Here is a 21,286-nt window from a genome sequence, read left to right as displayed (position 1 = left end):
ATTCACAGGCTTAAATGTACAGAAATGGCAATGATTAGGTGGATGTGCAGTGCATCCCTGAGTGCAAGGCCTGGGGGAGCTAGGTTTACGACAGAAGAGTTGAGAGGTGGGGTGGGACTGGAGTGTATTGGTGTTGTGATGAGGAGAGGTAGATTGAGGTGGTTTGGGCATGTGGAGAGGATGGGGGATGATAACTGGGTGCAGAAAGTGAGAAGAGCTAATTTTAGGGGTGGGGTTGCAAGGGGTACAGCAAAAAGGACCTGGGACAAGGTCATTAAGTGTGACCTCAGGGTTAAGGGACTGAACAGGGAGGCTGCCAGAGATTGAGCAGCATGGAGAGCCACCATTAGGTGACCAAGGCTGACACATGTACGTTGGAGCCTTCAAAAACGAAACTAGTCACACCAGGTACTGACCAGAATTTTCAGCCATGTACCTGCACAAACAGTCTGGTTTCTAAGGGTGCTGTTTACCCCTCCATAAATATAAGTTTTTTTACTTTTGTTTTATAATCCTAACAATCTGTTTATATGTGACAGTATGGTGCAAAGACCAAGGATGAGGTGAAGGGATGGAGTTGAGTGATATACGAGGGAGGGGGGAGTGAGTTGAGGGGAGGGCAGTAAAATGGTGGGTGACAGAGCAACTTGGAGGCGTTTTGTCTGTGGCCACCCTTTGCGGGATTAGGGCGTCGGGCTATAGATAGATAGATAGATAGACAGATGGTGCAGCACAGATGATCTGCCACACAGCACACCCAAGGCAATAACCCTACAAGGAGTTTACCGATGACTGACACTGTGTAGGCAGAGCTGATGGAGAATATGAGATAGTAGAAGGTCAAAAGGAATAGGGAAGTGAGCTTAGAAAGACAAAGAGAGAGAGAAAAAGACAAGTAGATAGATAAACAGATAGAGATAGAGATAGAGAGAAAGAGGGAGAAACTTTATTACAGTACAATGACCCCTACTCTATCATATGGAAGTGAAGCTTAGCCTTACCTTATGACACCCTATGGAGATCTCAGCCACTAAGCCTCAGTTACGCAGTGCCGTGGCATCAATATATTCTTGCAAATACCCTAGCCTGTCGCAGTATGCAGCAAGAGGTGGTGTGTCTCCCATCTTTCGCAGGAAGGCGTCTAATTTCGGTTTGAAGGCTTCTACGGTGCAGGTTAACACGTTTGTGAAATATCCTTTGACGTGGCAGGATCTTCCCCTCTTGCTACGGAACTTTTATTCAAGCTTGGGTAGTACCAGACTCCTCCACAGGGTTAACATGCTGGTCATGGAGAGACAGGCTGACGAATGAGGATATAAAGGAACGTTGTGGTGTGGATGTGGATGTGATAGGAAGCGTTATGAGGAACACACTGAGGTCGTTTGGCCATGTGGAGAGGATGGAGGGTGAAAGACTGACGAAGAGAGTGTATGTGAGTGAGGTGGAGGGGGGAAGAGGGTGGGGGAGGCCGAGGATGAGATGGAGGGATGGTGTGGAGAGGTATATGAGAGAGGGGGGTGTGAGTTGGGAGCAGGGCAGTGAAATGGCGGGGGACAGGGCGACTTGGAGGCGATTTGTTTGTGGCCACCCCAAACGGGATTGAGGCGTCTGGCAATAGATAGATAGATAGTAATGCCTTCTAAATGGAGCTGAGAATTTTTAAAAGACTGACAGTAAAATAAATGGATGTAAAGCCCATTTTACTCATTACTCTTCTGTTAAACCTTCCCATTTACCTGCCTCCTTTTATAGTTCTGGATATTTTACATCCTGTGCCAAAGAAAACTATATTTATCTAAGCAGACGCCTTAATCCTGTAAGGGGTGGGCACTGACAAATCACCTACATGTCGCCCTGCCCCTGCCATTTCACTGCCCTCTGCCCCAAAGAAAACTACACATGGATAATGATACCAATGACTGATAATTGCTACAGAACTGCAAAGCAATACTAACCTTCATTCCACTATGGCTTAACTTGATGTGTAGTACCAACTGCAGATATGTGGTTTAGTCCAGTCATGGATGGCAGCTAACTTGCTGAAGAGGTAGAAATGGCCAGAGTTGAGTCACCAGCAATGGCAATCCTTCTACTCCTGAAAACCATCCACACCACATTACTCACTAACTCAAGGATACTGTACTTGTCTATCTACCTATATATCTATTGCCAGACACCATAATCCCGTAATAGGTGGTCGTTTGGCTGCAGGTTAGTTATTTTATATGGAGGGAAACTAACCCACCACCAACCCACTTGCTGACACATAGGGAACATGTATGGGTTGGTTATATAGTTACCACCCAATATTGTAAATGGTTTCCTGGCATCTAGGGAACTTTTTTGCTTGTCAATCAATGTAAAGCCACCTGAAAAAGAAAACAAGATTAACAAAAAGTGACAGAAAAGATGGCAGAAATAGGAAGAGATGAGGACAGACACAGAAAAATGAGAGAAAATGTCGCAGTCAAGCTCACCTGGCAACACACGTTTATATACGGTACTGTGATCCCTTGGTTATCATGCCTAACTGGTACCAGGCTTGGTGTGTGATAAAGAACTTGCACAATAACAAAAGCACACTACCTATGGGATTTACCCTATAGTACTGGGCATCCCAAGTGCAATCCCAAATTTTCCCTTTGACAATAACACAGACCAACTAAATACATACATTATGATATGCTGTGTATCAGAAACACACACAGGCATGGTTAGATTAATAGAAAGTGAAGACACAATAAGGAACACACACCATAGAAAGACCTGAGATAGACTTGAGATAAGGAGTTCTCATACTAAGGGGTGGAGAATTATCATTACTGGCAGTAGAATGGATTTGGAAGATGTGCAGACTGGCCTGGGAGGAAGGCAGAGTCCCGGAGGATTGGAAGTCAGGTATAATCATTCCCCTGTACAAAGGAAAAGGGGAAAAAGTGTATGGGAGGAGACCTACTGACAGAGTTAGGGAAATAACAGAAGAATTACTGTAGTTGAAGAACAGGGAGGTTTTAGGAAGGGATGAGGTACTGATCAGATATTCATTCTTAGGTCTTTAGTGAAGAAGTTTCTAGAGAACAGACAGAAGTTGTATGTGGCTTCACGGATTTGGAGAAAGCATGTGACAGGGTGGATTGACAAGGAATGTGGAAAGTATTAGGAATACATGGAATAAATGGGAAGTTGTCGAAAGCCATGAAGAGTATGTATAAGGGTGCTAAGGCTGCAGTGTATGTGGATAGGGAACTGAGTGAATTGTTCTCTTTGAAGGTTGGATTGAAACAGGGACGTGTCATGTCTCCATGGTTGTTCAATCTGTATATGGATGGGGTTATAAAAGAGATACAAGGTAGGACAGCAGATGTTCGAGCAGCCCTAATGACAGAGGGCAGTGTGTGGAAACTCCCTGTACTGTTGTTTGCAGATGATATTGTGTTGTTAAGTGAAGATGAAGGGGAGCTGCAAGGCTTGTTGGATGAGTTTGGGGAGTGTGTAAGAAACGGAATCTAAAGGTGAATGTAGGGAAGAGTAAAGTTATGGTCTTTGAGAGAAGTGAAGTCAGTGAATGCAGAGTGAGACTGGATGAGGAGGAAATGGAAAATGTGCGTGCATTTAAGTACCTGGGTAGTGTGATGAGTAAAGATGGAAGTTTGGAGGATGAAGTGCTTGAAAGGGTACAACAAGGAAGAAAGGTTGCAGGTTCTTTGAGGGTAGTGATAAAAAACAGGGAAGTGAGCATGGAGGTGAAAAAGTTACTGCATGACAGTACTGTGATAACAACTAACATATGGAAGTGAAGCTTGGACCTTGTTGGAAGGACACAAGTCAAGAGAGAGGGCAATGGAAATGAGTTGTTTGAGAGGGTGCTAAGGCTGCAGTGTATGTGGATATATTGACAAAAGGTATGCAAATATGTCTTAGAAGTTATCTGTGCCTTTATTTAAAAGAAAAAAAAATATGATTAATTCCATACGAATAATCTAAGATTAATAGTTTTATTAAGAATATGGTATGAATTTTCATATTTCAAATTCATAAAATGCGGGTTAACACACAGTTACTATGGGTCAAGTTAGACACGAACCTAACTGAAAACTTATACTGAAAACAAGGGCTAAAAGGGCGAGCCCCTTTTTCACTTTTCGTTTTGCTCATAACTTTCTAGGCCAAATAACTATAACCTTGTTATATTAGATAACCGTAGGAACAGTCGCTAACACCACTAATATATTCCAAATATGTCCAAACTTCCGAAACTAACTCTGACATACCTGCTTCTGACTCCCTCAGAATGTAAACAAAAATGGCAGTACACCGGCGCATTCGATAGTAGAAAAATGTATATATTTAATATTGAAATTTTCGTATTAGTTCACAGATTAAGCAGTTTATAAGTATATTAATTGTTATGCTGCAAGTACTAGTCTAATATAGCTTAAGCGACATGATTTGAAATTAAAGAAAATACAATATTTCATAGAAACCTTTACGTTTCAAGGGTTAACTACTGTATACAATACGCTTTCTTTCAGGACTGTCCTCTTGCCCACTGCTAAATTTCTCTATGGTATTTGTAAATTGAATTCCTTTCCATATTGCTTGTAAAATTTCTTGAGAATTTCTGTAACATATCTAAATATCTGTAGATTAAGCACAAAATTCTGTATTTCTGTAGATCCTTCCAAAAATCTGTAGAAATACAGAAATTTCTGTAGACCTGGCAACCCTGCCCGGGCAACTGATGTCTTTCTCGCTGCCACAATAGCTCCGACTCCACTCTGACCCCAGCTCGAAGGATTTTCCAGTCTATTCTCCTTAATTTGCTTGTAATTCCACCAGATTTTCTACAATAAGGTAATACACTAGTGATAAATTAATGTTTTTAGAGGGATTTTGATAATTTGGTAAAGTTATCGCTTTATGTATGTTGTACGATCAAGTGCCTGAAAGATTGGTTTGCCAGACGTACAACGAAAGGTTGGATCAATAATTGACGTATTTTTTACTATTTATATTTATTGAATGGGTAGTTTTTGTCCCAGCACAGAACACCATATCACCACACACACAATACATGCATCATAACACACCCCAGCACACCACAACAGGCGGTGCAGCTGCCAGGTCACATAACCATCATTAAACGCCCCCTATCTCCCAACAGGAGGACGATGGACTTCAGGAAAGGGAGAATTCAGCCTGCAGTCCACTGGGATCACGTACAGACCAACCTACGACCACAAGGACAGTAGAAGCAACAGCAACAAGGGGTGATTAAAACGAAGTCTACGAGTGTGTAATTGATTTTATTGCAATCTAATAAATGGAATACACCACAGAGTAACATTCATTGCACCCTCAGTAGCGTAGAAACCCGAGGAGAGGATTTTAAAAACTAAATTTATCCTAGTTACCCCTGTATTAATCATAGAAAACGGTTGAGTCGGAAATTTAAGGTGAACTAAAATATTTTTATCGCCTCATCATCATACGACACATGATATCCGAAGCAGTGTCGACCATAGTCAACGATAGAGGTGTGGGTGTGGGTGTGTGGATGGGTAAGGGTGGCGATGACATGTCGGTTCAGAGGTTATGATAGTGAAACAGCTGGCAGGATGATGATGATGACGATGACAATGATGATAATGATGATGATTATGTTACTTATTTTACATAGGTTTATCTTATTTCATTGGACTGGCAATATTTCAATCTGCTGTACAAAGACAAACAACTCCATGTTGGAATAAAGGAAAAAGATAAATGGATTCTTTTTTATTTAGAACATTTAATTGCTCCAGTCATTATCTTGAGATAATGGTACTGCATACTGGAATCCTGTATAAAAAAAAAAAAAAAAAAAAAAATCATAAATACCTCTACAACTTGGAATACACATAACTAGGGATTAAAAAAAAAAAAAAAAAAAAAAAAAAAAAAAAAGAGGCCAAACTTCCATATGTGAATGTCATACTTTGAAATACAGTAATGGGATGAAATTTGGATTGAATTTTGGAAAACTCATATCCTGCTTAACCTCCTTAACCTTGTACAGTATCTACATTTAAAATGAATAAAAAGGAGCATTGGAGTTCCTTTATAACCAAATTTAGAGATAACAAGACATACCTCTTGTGTTTACAGGATGATCCTTTATGTTTTCAAAGACTCCCACATCTTATCGGGGAGCTCTTGAATTACACTTTGCTTTGCATTTGGCTCTGAAGTAGGAGCAGTGTTAGGCTGAAGATTTCTCTTTCTTGATTCCTTAGGTTTCGTAACAAAGTCACTGAAATCTAAGTCTTTCCGAACAAGAAGGCAGTTCAATCTTGATTTTAAATACTCCTGAAAATAAAATAAAAAACTGATTAGTAACGAAAATATTTAATGTGCAGTACAACCAGTACATACTGTGAAAAAACACAATGGTGTTTTGTTTTTTCTCCCAGAAAATCAATTAGAATTCATTAATGACAGCAGTTCTCGCTATGCATTCATACACTGGCTGCAGTATGGTGGCCTCAGCAAATAGCAGACATACTACAGTTTTAACCATACTGGCATGGAAAGAAGAAATCATCGGACTTTTTCTTTTTTTTCTTTTTTTAATCCAAGAGGGATGGTACCAAAGGGAATAAGCCCTCAAGACTGCTCCCTCTTATATACAGTATATATATATATATATATATATATATATATATACACAGTATATCCATCCATCCATCCTTCATCCAATCCTTCGTTGCCCTATAAGGAACGTAGGAGCCCGTGGCTAGACAGTTGGTCCCGACATTTAAGATTAGAGTGACCAGCCTCACTCATCCCTGAATGGCATTACGTGAGAAATCAACCCCAACCACCCATTGGATATAAACCTTCACCGGCTCAATGCGATTGGTGCGCAATAATATATATATACTGTATATATATATATATATATACTGTATATATATATATATATATATATATATATATATATACTGTATATATATATATATATATATACATACAGTATATATATCCATCCATCCATCATCTAATCCTACGTTGCCCCATGAGGAGCGTAGGAGCCCGGGGCTAGGAAAGTTGGTCCTGGCATTTAAGATGAGAGTGACCAGCCTCACTCATCCCTGAGTGGCATTACGTGAGCAATAAACCCCAACCACCCCTTGCATATAAACCTTCACCGGCTCAATCCGATTGGAGCACCTTTATTACCCACTAAACCACCAGGAACCAAAATTTGGTTATATGGTTACCACCCAGCGTATTACTGTAAATGGTTTCCTGGTGTACAGAAACCATTGGCTTGTCACTCAGTGTAGAGTCACCCACAGGCAGAAGGAAGAGGAGAGAATGAAGGAAAGAAAGACACAAGAGGGAGTGTAATCACCAGCAGGCAGAAGAAAGAGGAAAGAATGAAGGAAAGAAAGACAGAAGAGGATGGATGGAAAGAAGGATGGAGGAGAGGAAAGGGCAGAAACCCGAGAGCAGCACTACATCGAGTGAGTGAATGGTGAGCGCCCCCACCTACCACGTTTATACATGTGCAGGTATTTTAATGTCACACAAATAACGTTTTTGCCAATAACGGAGTTTTTCTGGCACCAATTAGACGTTATTGGCGAGATCCTACTGTAACAGAAAGCCAAATCCAAGAATCATTCATTTCGAGATGCAAGGACACACTGCGTTTGAAAGACTGGGGGTCGTAGGGAGTAGGAAATACAGACACAGGGGGACACTTCCAGAGTCGACCCGTTGCATACATGAAGAATAAAGAAATATTTGAAGGCCTATGTTTAAAATAATTTAACTCAAGCTTTTTTACTGCAATGCATAGCCTAACCCTACAGTTTAAATAACTTTTATGCCATAAACAATACATAACATTACCCTTGGGTCTGCAAGGAATTCTTTCTGAAAATTACACAACTTCGTTGACTAATATAGCTGATATGAAGAACACAGTTGTAACTCATGAGAAGAAAACCTATACGGTACTAATCTTACCTGAAATAACAGCTTCCCGGAGTGAAGATGATGCACTCTAAGGAAACGATCCAGAGAGACAGAGAAGAGAAGTGGGTGGTTTGTGTGAGCGGTAACATTTCTCACTGCCCCAGAGAAGCCCTTGAACACACGTAGTGGTTCCTCCACCTTGCCTCTAAGGTCAAACAGACCCATTCGACCATGGGCAGTTCCTACCACCACCTGCCTGTATGGATGAACAAGCAGTATTAAGCACTTAATTTTGAATGCTTTTCCTCACCTCACACTGAAGTCACATATTTCCCAAGCAAAGAGGATGTGAAGATTCACCATGATTGTGGGCAAAAAGTAACAAAACAGATGCTATACAATAAGGGGGAGTTCACTATATCCCTCATCTTAATGTATCATTTATAAAGGCTCCAAAATGCTTGCATACATCAGCCTTGTTCATCTAATGGCAGCTCTCCACACTGCTTGATATCTGGCAGCCTCCCTAGTCAGCCCCTTATCTCTGAAGTCACACTCTATGACCTCATCCCAGGTCTCTTTTGGTCTACCTCTCGCAACCCTAACCCCGACAATCGCACTTTTCACCCTCTGCTCCCAACTCTCATCCTCCATCCTCTCAACCTCCCCAAACTACCTCTCCTCATCACAACACCTACTGTATATACAGAATACAGTATTTCAGTTCCATCCTTCTTTTCAACTCTTCAATCACAGGTCTAGCCCCCCAGGCCCCATATTCAAGGATTCCCTACACTTCCATCTAATCTTTGTCATTTCCATACAACTGAGCCAACAAATATCCTCTTCCTTTACTGCCCAGGTCTCACTACCATACAGCATTACACTCCTAACACATGCCGCATACAAATTTCCCATAGCACAGAGAGAGAGTCCTTTCAATGACAGGAGGGACAACAGCTCCCTGAACTTTCCCCAAACACTCCTTACCATAGCCAAAGAGCTAGCTCCAGCCCCACTTCCAGCACGAAACACGTCTTCCAAATAACAAAATTCTTCCACACACTCGAAAGACTCACCAGCAAGATCAATCCTTTCATGCCTGACAATCTCCATACACTTTGCCCAACACACTGTACACATGAAATCAGCATTGTCTCACAGTCTTCCTCTAATACTACTATATCTCTTATGCACCCACTTATCACAAACAACTTGCATATTCCCACAACCTTGTGGCAAACCACACATGGCCATTCTCCCTCTTCTTTGACAGAAACCCCTTCATGCATGATGACTCAAAATGACTCAAAACGATGTTAGTCTAAAGAGGAACCGATGACGCACTATGACGCACTTGTCAGTGTTGGTCTGAAGAGATGCTGATTAGGCAATTCTGGACAAAAGTATTCGCCAAAAATTATGTTAAAGCATGAAATGCATCAATATTTGGTGCGTCATAGAGGAGGGTGTTTATTCCCAGGCCAACACTCTCAAATAGTTGGCAGTCTCTCGGTCTTTGGTTCGGGGGGAGGGGCGCACATGCACGATTTTCGGTGATTTACTCGAAAACTATTGGTCGTATCAGAATTCCGACAACACCACATGAAAGCTCATGAAGTTCTGCATCTAGACATATGCTTAGCTCTTGCGCTATGCAGGCATAATTTTGTGCTAAAGTGTAGGGCAGTTATTTTCACTGTTGAACAACAGTATTCTCACCTCATTTTGGTGCTTTCACAGTACTTTTACTCATCAATTTTGTTTACTTTTATTAGCTTATCATACAGTATAAACATCAGGGAAGATAGCAGTATACAATTTATACCATTATAACCAATTTCTGGGGCAAATAAAATACAAGGGAATGTCTTCTTTTGTGCGCAAGCCCAGCCTGCCCTCATGGCATTTTCTCTTATCTTGTCATACTTACAGAAAACTTGCGGTGCATGAGGGGGTTAATACCATCACCTTTGTTACCTGCATTTACTCTCAAGCCCTTGTGTCCCATACCATCTCTCCGTCCATCCATCCATCATCCAATCCTACGTTGCCCCATGAGAAGCGTAGGAGCCCGGGGCTAGGCAGTTGGTTCTGACATTTAAGATGAGAGTGAAGTTCCTATATCTTTCCTCCGCCTCCCTTTCATTCTCTGCAACCAACGTCAAATCATTGGCATACAACATCTCCCACGGGCATCCATTTCTGAAGTCACGTGAGATGGCTTCAAGTACAATGATAAACAAGGAGGTCAAGACTGACCCCTGATGCACAACGACACTCACAGAAAACTCATCACTCAAATCTTCATTCACTCTCACCTGGGTGCACACACTCACATACATGCCCATAACCACTCTAACCAGCCACTCCTCGATCCCAAGCTTTCTCACTGCCTACTTCACTACCACAAGACGGACTTTCAAAGGTCTTCTTCAAATCAACAAAAACAAAGAACAGCTTCCTTTTGTTTCCTATCTATTTTTCCTGAAGCTGTCAGACAACAGATATGCCATCAGTGGTCCCTATGCAGGGCATAAACTCAAAATGAATGTCATCAATATTCATTCTTTCCCTTATCATACTTTCTAGGACACACTCCAGTACCTGCATTATCTTGTCTAAAAGTTTTATGCCTCTATAATTTCCTCTTAAATGTCAGGACCAATTTGCCTAGCCCCGGGCTCGTATGCTCCTCATGGGGCAACACTGGATTGGATGATGGATCGATGGATGGAATTTCCTCTTTCCAGGGCATCATCTTTGCCAGTCTATCTATCTATTGCCAGACACCATAATCCTGTATGAAGTGGCCATTTGACTCCGAGTTATTTGTTTTACAGGGAGGGGCACTAACCCTCCACCAACCCACTTGACATGTAGGGAGCACGTATAGTTTGGTTATATGGTTACCACCCAGCATCATCTTTCCCTTTATAAATATTTAAAATCACACTCTTCAGCCAATCATCTGGGACAACACATTCATATATACTCAAATTTATCAAATCAGTAACTAAACTCACGTCTATATCCTGAGGCCTTCAGCATTTCAGCAGTCAACCCATACCCATACCCAGCTGCATCCTGCATATTGTGCTGTTCACAGTAGCAGTATCATGCAAATGTCAGAGGCCATACACTAGATCCTCTCCTCTGATTGATGCTGCTGCTATAAGCTGGCATATAAGCACCCTTCTACAATGCTTAATTGCAATAAAGTTTATACAGTTTACATTAAGCAATTTGTAATACAGTACTACTACTATGATGAACTAGAATGTCCCCACAGCAGGGTCACCCACCCACTTGTGGAAGATTTCTTTCCCTTTAGTCACCTTGATTTTTCATCAATGACCTTCGCCTCTGAAACTGACGAAGTTGGTCAGAAGCTATAAAACTTTTTTTTTTTTTTTTTTTTTTTGGGGGGGGGGGGGGGGGGGGGGGGGGGGTCAAGGACATACTGGACCCAAACAGATGGACACATAAACCACAACAAAAATAATTACCTACCCTCTGTGCAGGCAGTAAAAAGGGGAGAGGAAAGAATGATGAAGCAGCCATATAATGACAGAGATTTGTACAGTACAACCAAAACTAATGATGTATTCTCAATTAACCCTTCCAACCACAGGATGTACTCTATGCTTGTATTCTGGCACACGCAAAATTACTTTATTCAGCTTGAGACACTACTCAGAATGACAGAGTTAAACAGGAAGGTATACAGTACAGATGTCCCAATAATGGAGTGACCATTAGACGAGAAACCTTTTGGTCATCCGAGCTTCTGAGCTTCGCAAATCTGCAGTTGTAAGAAAAAAGTTTGGGAGCAAAAGGAAAATTCAACTCTTACAGTGTTTTATACAAATCGCACTGCTCTGCTGGAATGCTTATTATTCAGGGTTACTACACTCATGTTTATCCTAGAAGTTGTGTACCGTCGCTAGTCTAGTGTCCAAGGATATGAATGCAACTGCAGTGGCATTTCTTGAGAATCTTTACACTGACATTACCATACATTAGATATGTATTGGTATAGGTCATATGATAATGCTGTATGTGTGTTTTAGATGTAAGTAACCTTTATTCTTGCTTATCATTGCCTTACATTGCATTAAAGGTGTAAGCTGGTGGTAGTCAAAAACCAAATCTCCTGTTCATTATACAAGCATTTACTCAATGAGCAGATTTCCATAAACATAACTACTTATAACATCAGGAACCCCTTGTATATATAACTACCTGTTGGCAGCAGATATGGGACTTATGCAGGTGAGAGGAGAGTCACCCCATTCAAAACTAACAACTGGTCTCCTTTGTCGTTCAGGATCATACAGCCGTATCTGCAGGAAATTAAACTTATCTAATAAACTTTTTTAAGACATAAAATTGGTAGTGAAGGTTTGTGAGCTTCACTCTCCCTAACACCTTTACCTCCAAGTAAACTAACAAGTTGCTATCCTGTATAAAGTATGGTATTTTCTAAGGCTCTACGACAGAGATCAGAGCAACTCCTGGCTATCGTAGGACAAGGAAAACCTTATGTGAGTAATTCCTGTAAGGCTGCTTAGTAACTTAATAGAAAAATCCACTTGGAATCAAAATTCACAGTATCTTTACTGCACAACCTTTCCACCCCAGACAGTGCTCAACTTTTGCATCCAACAAGTACTACAAGTACATCGAAAGCTATACTGTACTTAGGGCATACACATCCTAGTAACACAGTTTAGCTACTCTGTACCCCACAACACACATTACAAGCTCTTTGGCAAGGGATTATGACACACTTGGGACAAGTATTTTATATTCTGTTATACCAGAGACATGATGCTTCCAGCTGATTACAAATAGATCATCGGAAAAGATGAATTCGAACAAGACTGGCCTCTCCTGTGATCTACTTATTTACCGGTACGTATCCTTTCCTTTATGACTAGAAAAGCTTTTCCAATCTATGGTGCAAAACAAAAACACATATACATTTCAGAAAGAATGACACTTTGTGGTAATAAATGGATGATCAAGAAGGCTATGAATGAGTTAGATGGAATTTACTGCACTTACACAGCACTGACTGATGACAACTTTGTTTGGTAAAAATCATCATCATCATCATCATCTAATCCTGTATTGCCTCATGAGGAACGTAGGAGCCTGAGGCTAGGGAAGTTGGTCCTGACATTTTTACTGAAAGTGACCAGCCTCACATCCGAGTGGCATTACGTGAGCAATAAACTCCAACCATCCCTTGGATATAAACCTACACAGGCTCAACCCAGTTGGAGTGCCTTAATTACCCACTAAACAACCAGGTCATAAAAAAAAAACCTGGTGGTAACTACAAAAAATAAGAGATAGTAACATCACAATGCATCACTGATTAGATAGTGACTGGAGGTGGTTGTACTGTATGAGTCAGTAGTGAATGGAAGTGGTTGTAAGAGCCTGCAGGTTTTACCTCTTCTATACAATTATGTACTTTTTATTTTAATCTTGCTAAAGGATAAATGGATAATTGCAACAGAACAGTTGGCCTGTGCTACACAGCTGCTGTAAGTGTCAAAAGACTATGAGAACAAGACACAGAAAGCAGCTGGGAATTCCAATTTTGGAAAACAAAAAAATGATAGGTGGTAGGTTGGGGCACTCACCATCCACCCACTCAATGTAGTGCAGCTTTGGATGTCTGCCCTTTCCTCTCTTCCATCCTTCCTCTTCTGTCTTTCTTTCCTTCATTCTTTCTTCTGCCTACAGGTGACTTTACACTCCCTTGTCTGTCTTTCCTTCATTCTTTCCTCATCCTTCTGCCTATAAGTGACTCTACACTGAGTGCCATGCTAAATGGTTTCCTGTACGTCAGGAAATCATTTACTATGCTGGGTGGTAACCATATAACAGAATTAAGGCACCTGGTCGTTTAGTGGGTAATTAACCCGTAGACAGTGGAATTACCTTTTTTTTTTTTTTTATCCCATCTGTGATGTGCAAAAAATGAAGAAAAAAAAGTTTCTTTAGTTTTGTTTATTATGAAGTTGAAAATAAACATCCAAGGTATCATCTGATGAAAGAAAAAATAGTCTCTCTCTCTCTATCTTTGCACAGGATCATATGTAAGTTTACGTAGCGGAGTAGTGAAGAAATGAGGGAAAAAAAAAAAAAAAAAGTTTTTCTTTATTAAAAACTTAAAGATCTACGGCATCATCTGGTGAAAAGAAAAAAAAAATCTCTCTCTCTCTCCATCTATGCGTAGCGCCATGCGTAAGTTTGCATAGGGGTGGAGTTGCTAGCGATGATGTATGGCCAGCACAGAGTGAGCTGTGCCTCGCAATCCACAGGTTAAGGTGCTCCAGTTGGATTGAGACTGTGTAGGCTTATATCCAAGGGGTGGTTGGGGTTATACTACTCACATAATGCCACTCAGGGATGAGTGAGGCTGGTCATTCTCATCTTAAATGCCAAGACCAACTTGCCTAGCCCCGGGTTCCTGCACCCCTTATGGGGCGACGTACGATTGGATGATGGATGGATGGCATTTTCATAAAAGAGGCATTTTGTAAAAACAAAACTTTACTGTGTTTCTAACCCCTTCACTATGAGGGCAATATTTCCCTGGATAAATAAAAGTATGTGGTAAAAAAAAAAAAAAAAAATGAACAATACATCACTGGATCAAAGGAGATAGACCAAGGAATAACTGTCACTCCATATGCCTACTTTCTATGCTCTTCTTTACAACCTAATGGTGGTTGTTGATCACTGAGTAAAGTTTAGGATGGAAAATGATGAAAATGGATGTCATCAGGGATGCATCTACATTTTTTGTACCTGGTATGTATTCATTTTGTGGTAGGTGGGGGCGCTCACCATCCACTCACTCAATGTAGTGCTGCCCTCTGGTGTCTGCCCTTTCCTCTCCATCCTTCTTTTTTTCCTTTCTCTTCTGTCTTTCTTTCCTTCATTCTCTCCTTCATTCTCTCCTTGTCCTTCTGCCTATGGGTGACTTTACACTCCCTCTTCTGTCTTTCTTTCCTTCATTCTTTCCACTTCCTTCAGCCTGTGGGTGACTCTACACTGAGTGACAAGCCAAATGGTTTCCTGTGCACCAGGAAACCATTTACTACGTTGGGTGGTAACCATATAACCAAATTTTGGCGCCTGGTGGTTTAGTGGGTAATTATTGTGCTCCAATTGGACTGAGCCGGTGAAGATTTATATCAAAGGGGTGGTTGGGGTTGATTGCTCATGTAATGCCACACAAGGATGAGTGAGCCTGGTCACTCTCATCTTAAATGTCGGGACTAACTGCCTAGCCCCAGGCTCCTACGCTCCTCATGGGGCAAGGTAGGATTGGATGATGGATGTATTCATTAGTGAAAATGAAGTATCAGGGATGACTTCACTTATTTCAGCAAACTGAAGGAGACATCCACATCATATGTTGGGCCTTTAATATTCTTGTGGCTTGGGATAGATATATACAGTACATCAAATCACAGATGAAAAACCGAAGATGGTGGAAGGATAGAACTCTGAGGAACATCATTAATGACAACTTCAGAATAATAACTACTATCCAGAACAGCAGCTATGGTATGAGTACTGACTAAGTACAATACATCATGATGGCTAAACAAATGAGGTATCGGTAACTGCCCCCATGCATGTGCAAAAGCAGAACAAGGATAAAATGCACACTCACACACACACAGTATCATAAATAAACAACAAATTATATACAGGCATAGACTGAAGGACTGAATCCATACCTGGGCAATTTCAAAACTACAGGTCTGTGCATTAATTGGTCGCAGGCCTATGAGATATTGATCACAGCACCAAAGGTGTACCTAACATCCCAAGAGAAGAAACAGGAACTTGAATTGAAGGCTAGAAGCTTGAGAGTGAAACATCCTAATGGAACCCATACTGACATTTAGAAAGATAATGGGGAGAAAGGTGGTTCTGAATCTTCCTGTTCTGAATAAACTGAAGGACTTTGGAATTTAAAAAAAAAAAAAAAAAATCCAGGCAACTGGGTGGCTAACATAATTTCCTTACATGTTTGTGCCGAAGGCTAACATAATTTCCTTATATGTTTGTGCCTAAGGCTAACATAATTTCCTTACATGTTTGTGCCTAGATGATACAGCCACAGTGTCGTGATCATCCAGGAAGGCAATGTCCGTCACCCAAACAGGAACTCTTAGTTCTAACATATCTGGCTTTACCTGAAAGGAAAGATGAGGACTACATTTGTGGGATGGTTGGTACAGTATTTTGCAATATTATTTAAAATACAATTTCATGAACATGTATCTGGGTACCGTAGTACTTCAGCATCTTACACTAACATTTGTGTCAGCTAATAACGTACAGTATAAGCCTGGTAAATAGCCACCTCATCATGACTATCAGGGAGGAAACATTCAGCCTGACAAAAAGAAAAAAAAATCTAAGCCAATACTCTGACATTGTTACACACCTTGTTATAAACCTGAGAATTCTTAATTTTTTCCAAAAGTTTCTGGCAACTGTTGGAGATTAATTACCTGGGTATAACACTTGGTTCAGCTTCCAATCCACAGAAAACATCCACTTTATCATGGCAAACCTTAATAAGCAGAATTTTTAAAGAGGAAGCATGATGTCATTTGAAATGGCTGCCTGAATACTGTATGCTACAAACACACACCTCTTCATATTCCAGAATAATGATGTCAGTCAACAAACCTTTACTCTATGAACAACTAATAAGCAACAATACTGTATTAACTTTAGAAAATAATAGCAATAGTATATGCATAATTTACAATCCTGAATGTCCTGTTCCCCCATGACAGGGGAGGGACATCACAAAACTGCACCCAGGTTATTTTGTCCTCATACACATTTTCTCAAGCACTCCTCACCTTCTTCCTTCTCTTGTACCAATATACAGTCACAGCTCTTTACGCAACGGGGTTACGTCATGTGATAACTCATCTCACATCGTTTATTGTATATCAGTGTTCATTTAACAAGGGTTCAACCAGGATATGTTGGGGCTCAAGGTCCACATAATCTAAAATCTCAAAAACATTTCTGCCACCCACTTGAGTAGGTCCTAGGCTAGTGTGAATCATCACCAAGGATCTCCTCCAAGGAAGGGGGAGAGTGATACAGTGTTTTCCAGGTCACAAGTTTCAGTACAGTATTTCACACACAAAAAAGTTCTCTCTCCACCTATGAATTGCAGACTGCACTACATGAACACCAATATTCATGGGGATACATTCCTCAAACTCTCACGAATGTAAAATTTCACTTATATATTGCTTGCTCTCCTTATCTTATTTTTGTAGTTATTTTCATAGTCATCATACCCTACATAGGAGTTGCCAAGTATGAACCACCTGATATTATCCCCTTTCATTTATCAGATGGCTTCCCACATAATGTCCAATCTTAAATTTTGTTTCATTTTTGAAGGCTCTAACATGCCTGCAAGCGTCAGTCTTGGTCACCTAATGGCAGCTCTCCATGCTGCTCGATCTCTGGCAGCTTCCCTATTCAGTCCCTTATCCCTGAGGTCACACTCAATGACCTAATCCCATGTCTTTTTAGGTCTGCCTCTTGCAACCCTACCCTCAACATTTACACTTCTCACTTTCTGCACCCAATTATTATCCCCCATTCTCTCCACCTTCCCAAACGATCTCAATCTACCTCTCTTCATCACAAAACCAATACACTCCAGTCCCATCCTACCCCTCAAGTCTTCCATTGTAAACTTAGTCCCCACAGGCCTCACACTCAGGGACAAACTGCACATCCACCTAATCACCGTCATTTCTGTACGTTTGAGCCTGTGAATATTCTCTTCCTTTACTGCTCAGGTTTCACTACCATACAGCAGTACACTCCTAACACATGCTGCATACAAAGACCCCTTAGCACGGATGGAGAGCCCTCTCAATGTCAGGTGAGGGAAAAGCTCCCGTAACTTTTCCAACCACTCCTCACTCTAGCCACAGACCTAGCTCCAGGTCCAGCCCCACCTCCAGCACATAACATTTCTCTCAAATAACAAAACTCTTCCACACACTCACAAGACTTACCAGCAAATTCAAACCTTTCATGCCTGACAATCTCCACCTGTTCTCCCCAACGCATCACACACGTGAAATCAGCATTATCTCGCAGTCTACCTCTAATACCACTACATCTCTTATGCACCACTTATCAGAGACACTACACAAGATGGAATTGCTTCCCACACCCTTGAGGCAAATCGCACATGGCCACTCTCCCTCTTCTTTGACAGTTCTGCCACCGGCCCTAGATACCATCACTTTTGTTTTATCTGCATTTACTCTTTAGCCCTTATGCACCATGCCATTTCCACTTTCTAAATCTTTCCTCCCCCCCTCCCTTTCATTCTCTGCAATCAACAACAAATCATAACCATACATCTCCCACAGGAGTCCATTTCTGAAGTCACATGAGAGGGCTTCAAGTACCACGATAAACAAACGGCTCAACACTGACCCCTGGTGCACACAAACATTCACAGAACACTCATCACTCTCCATTCACCCTTACCTTGGTGCGAGCACCCACATACAGTACATGGCCATAACCACCCTAACTAGCCACTCCTTGATCCCAAGCATTCTCATTGTCCACTTCACCACCTCTCTAGGGGCTCTGTCAAAGGCCTTCTCTAATTCAACAAAGTACAGTTCCCTTTTCTTTCCTACATGTTTCTCCTGAAGCTGTTGAACAATGAATATGGCATTTGCCTGGCATTAACCCAAACTGCATTTCATCAATATTCATTTATTCTCTAATCATATCTTCTAGAACTTTCTCTATTACCTTCATTATCTGTCCTAAAAGCTTTGTACCTTTATAATTTCCTCTTTCCAGGGCATCACCGTTCCCCTTGTACACATTTACAATTACAGTCTTCAGCCAATCATCTGGGACAACACACTCATATAATCATATTTATCAGGTCAATGACTAACCTCATCCCTATATCTCCTAGGGCCTTCAACATTTCAGCAGTCAACCCAGACACACTTGCTGCCTTCCCCACCTGAAACCTGCCTATTGCCCTGTTCACAGTAGCAGCATCAATCAAAGGCCAAGGGCCAAACACTGGATCTGGAGGCTCCAAACCTTTCCCGTCCCAGTCAAACTCCCCGTTCAACGACCGCCTGTAATGCTCTCTCCATGCGCTTTTAATATCCCCACTGATCACCACTACCCTTCCTTCATCATTCTTCACACACTGCTCACCTATCATAACCCTGTTCTCTCTCTTCATCTGATCTGCCACCTTAAATATCATATTTTTCCTTTCCACATGCTTTAGGTTATCAAGTAAGGTCTCTGTGACTAAGACTTTGCCCAGTAAACTTTTTTCTATCCCTATGCTTGGCAGCCACGTATTCCACTTTGTTTCTCAATCTTTAAAAAGTTATTAAGTATCTTTAATCACATGCTTAAAATTGTGATATTACTGAGAAAAAAAAAAAAAAAAAAAAAAAGGTAGAGGCGCGAAATATTGTTCAAAATGTAAGTTGAAAGAAAAATATGCAATACACCTCACATCTGAAAGAGTTTCTGCAAAGTAAAGGCATTATATTCAACCCTCCAATTTGAAGTCAACCAAATAGCATGTTTCTAATAATGATCCCATTGTATCGCCTCTGCTGTCTCTGCGGGCACAGAAGAGAACGACGAGATCGACGAGGAAGAGGATGAGGGCCCTGACTCACAGCTCTCTGCAATTCCTTCACTCCCTCATCTCAGTGTCCTCCGTGGTTACCTGGAGGGAGTGCTGGAGTATGCCGAGCACCCAGACTGTGACAGGGAGTTGGTGCCACTCAGCCTGGTGATGGAGCTGCGGGGAGTCCGGGACGCTGACATCCTCCGGAAGAATTGTTGGTCCTATCATCAGATCAGGATAGACTCCTTCTTCAGGCCTGCGACCCCAACGAGTGCCAGCCTATTCTCATCACCACCACCAGCTCGTTTCCCGCCTTCACCATTGGGCCCACAACCGACCATGTCTACAATCGCTGATTCTCCGCTGGACGTAAGTTTGCGGCTGTCTTCGAAGTCTCCTGAGGTGGGTAGGCCACCAACACCTCACCTTACGTCACCAGTCATCGCTCAGCTCCAGCAGGTTCAGGAAGAGGAGGAGGAGGAGTTCTTGGACATTTGCTAGGCATGTTTGCCACTAGACCAAATGGGACAACTCTACACCTGCTGGAGGTGTGCAGGTTAAGAAGCCTGCCTGTGGTGTACTAGGTGGTAAGTACCCCAACCAAATGTTTTGGGGCAGGTAACTTTAAGTTTCTTTCATCGTTTCCTTGGTGTAAAAATTTATTTACAATATTCTCATGTGTGTTTTGATGTCAAAAACATGGCAGAATGACCTGAAAACTGTGCCAAAAATAGAAGTAGTACTGTACATACAGTAATGTTTAGGTAGGGTGTTTTATGGTTTTCAATTATTTCTTTGTGTGGGTTTCTTGGTGCTGAAAATTATTCTGGATATAATCTTATGCATGCTTTGATGTCAGAATATAGCAGAATGACCGGAAAACACTGCTGAACTAAGAAGGGGTACCGTACATACAGCAGTGTATTGGTAGGGAGTTTTTTTGTTTTCAGTGGTTTCTCTGAACAGTTTTCATTACTTTGGATATTCCTATGTGTGTTTTGATGTCTAACTATGCCTGAATGACCAGAAAATGCTGCCAAATTAAGCAAAGGTACTGTAAAAATAGGTTAGGTATAGGTTAGAGGTGGGTATGGGTAGGGTCTGGGTATGGTAGGAGAATAGTGTTCATTATCCGGATGTTGCCACTACCCAGACATGCCACTGGCTCTATTTTGTCCAGATAAATGAGGGGTAACTGTAGTAGTAGTAGTAGTAGTAGTAGTAGTTGTAGTAGTTGTAGTAGTAGTAGTAGTAGTAGTAGTAGATTTGTACTGTAGTTGTAGCAATGGTAGTGAAGCATCTGTAAGGGTTAACGGACACCTAAGTGAATGGTTCACGATCGGTGTGGATGAGCAACAAGTCTGTGTGATGTTCCTATGGTTTTTCAATATATATACGGATGGGGTGATGAGAGAAAATAAAAACATGAGTAATGGAGAAGGGGATGGCATTGGTAATGAATGGTGATAGATGGAATATCTCAAATTTGTTGCATGCTGATGATGCAGTACTACTTGCAAATACCAAACAAGAACTTGGTGGACTAATGCAGAGTTTTGCTGATGTCTGTGAGTGTCGTGCCTTGAGAGTATATGTAAA

The 21,286-nt window shown here is 41.3% G+C and overlaps 1 protein-coding gene across 2 annotated transcripts in view; it reads right to left on the bottom strand.

Annotated features, from left to right (window-relative positions):
* Positions 1-5,764: 5,764 nt before the first annotated feature.
* The window catches only part of l(2)k09848 (WD repeat domain 74 lethal (2) k09848), a 37,220-nt gene continuing 21,698 nt past the window's right edge, over positions 5,765-21,286 (bottom strand). Inside the window, exons 5-9 of one of the 2 annotated variants that reach the window (XM_080276790.1) lie at positions 16,098-16,199; positions 12,211-12,311; positions 8,017-8,221; positions 6,133-6,348; positions 5,765-5,841 (exon numbers count right to left, since the gene is read on the bottom strand). In XM_080276790.1, the coding sequence (XP_080132916.1) occupies positions 6,157-6,348; positions 8,017-8,221; positions 12,211-12,311; positions 16,098-16,199 (600 nt within the window). In that variant the 3' untranslated portion in view covers positions 5,765-5,841; positions 6,133-6,156. Of the gene's footprint in view, positions 5,842-5,943; positions 6,349-8,016; positions 8,222-12,210; positions 12,312-16,097; positions 16,200-21,286 lie in introns of those variants that run through there. The other variant, XM_080276789.1, reaches the window with a different exon arrangement.

This window comes from Coenobita brevimanus, chromosome 66, assembly GCF_032717465.1.
Source record: "Coenobita brevimanus isolate Jiangsu-jjx chromosome 66, ASM3271746v2, whole genome shotgun sequence".
NCBI classification, from domain to species: Eukaryota; Metazoa; Arthropoda; class Malacostraca; order Decapoda; family Coenobitidae; genus Coenobita; species Coenobita brevimanus.
The sequence above is the reverse complement of the archived record's forward strand: the minus strand, read 5'-3'. Positions and strand labels throughout refer to the sequence as shown.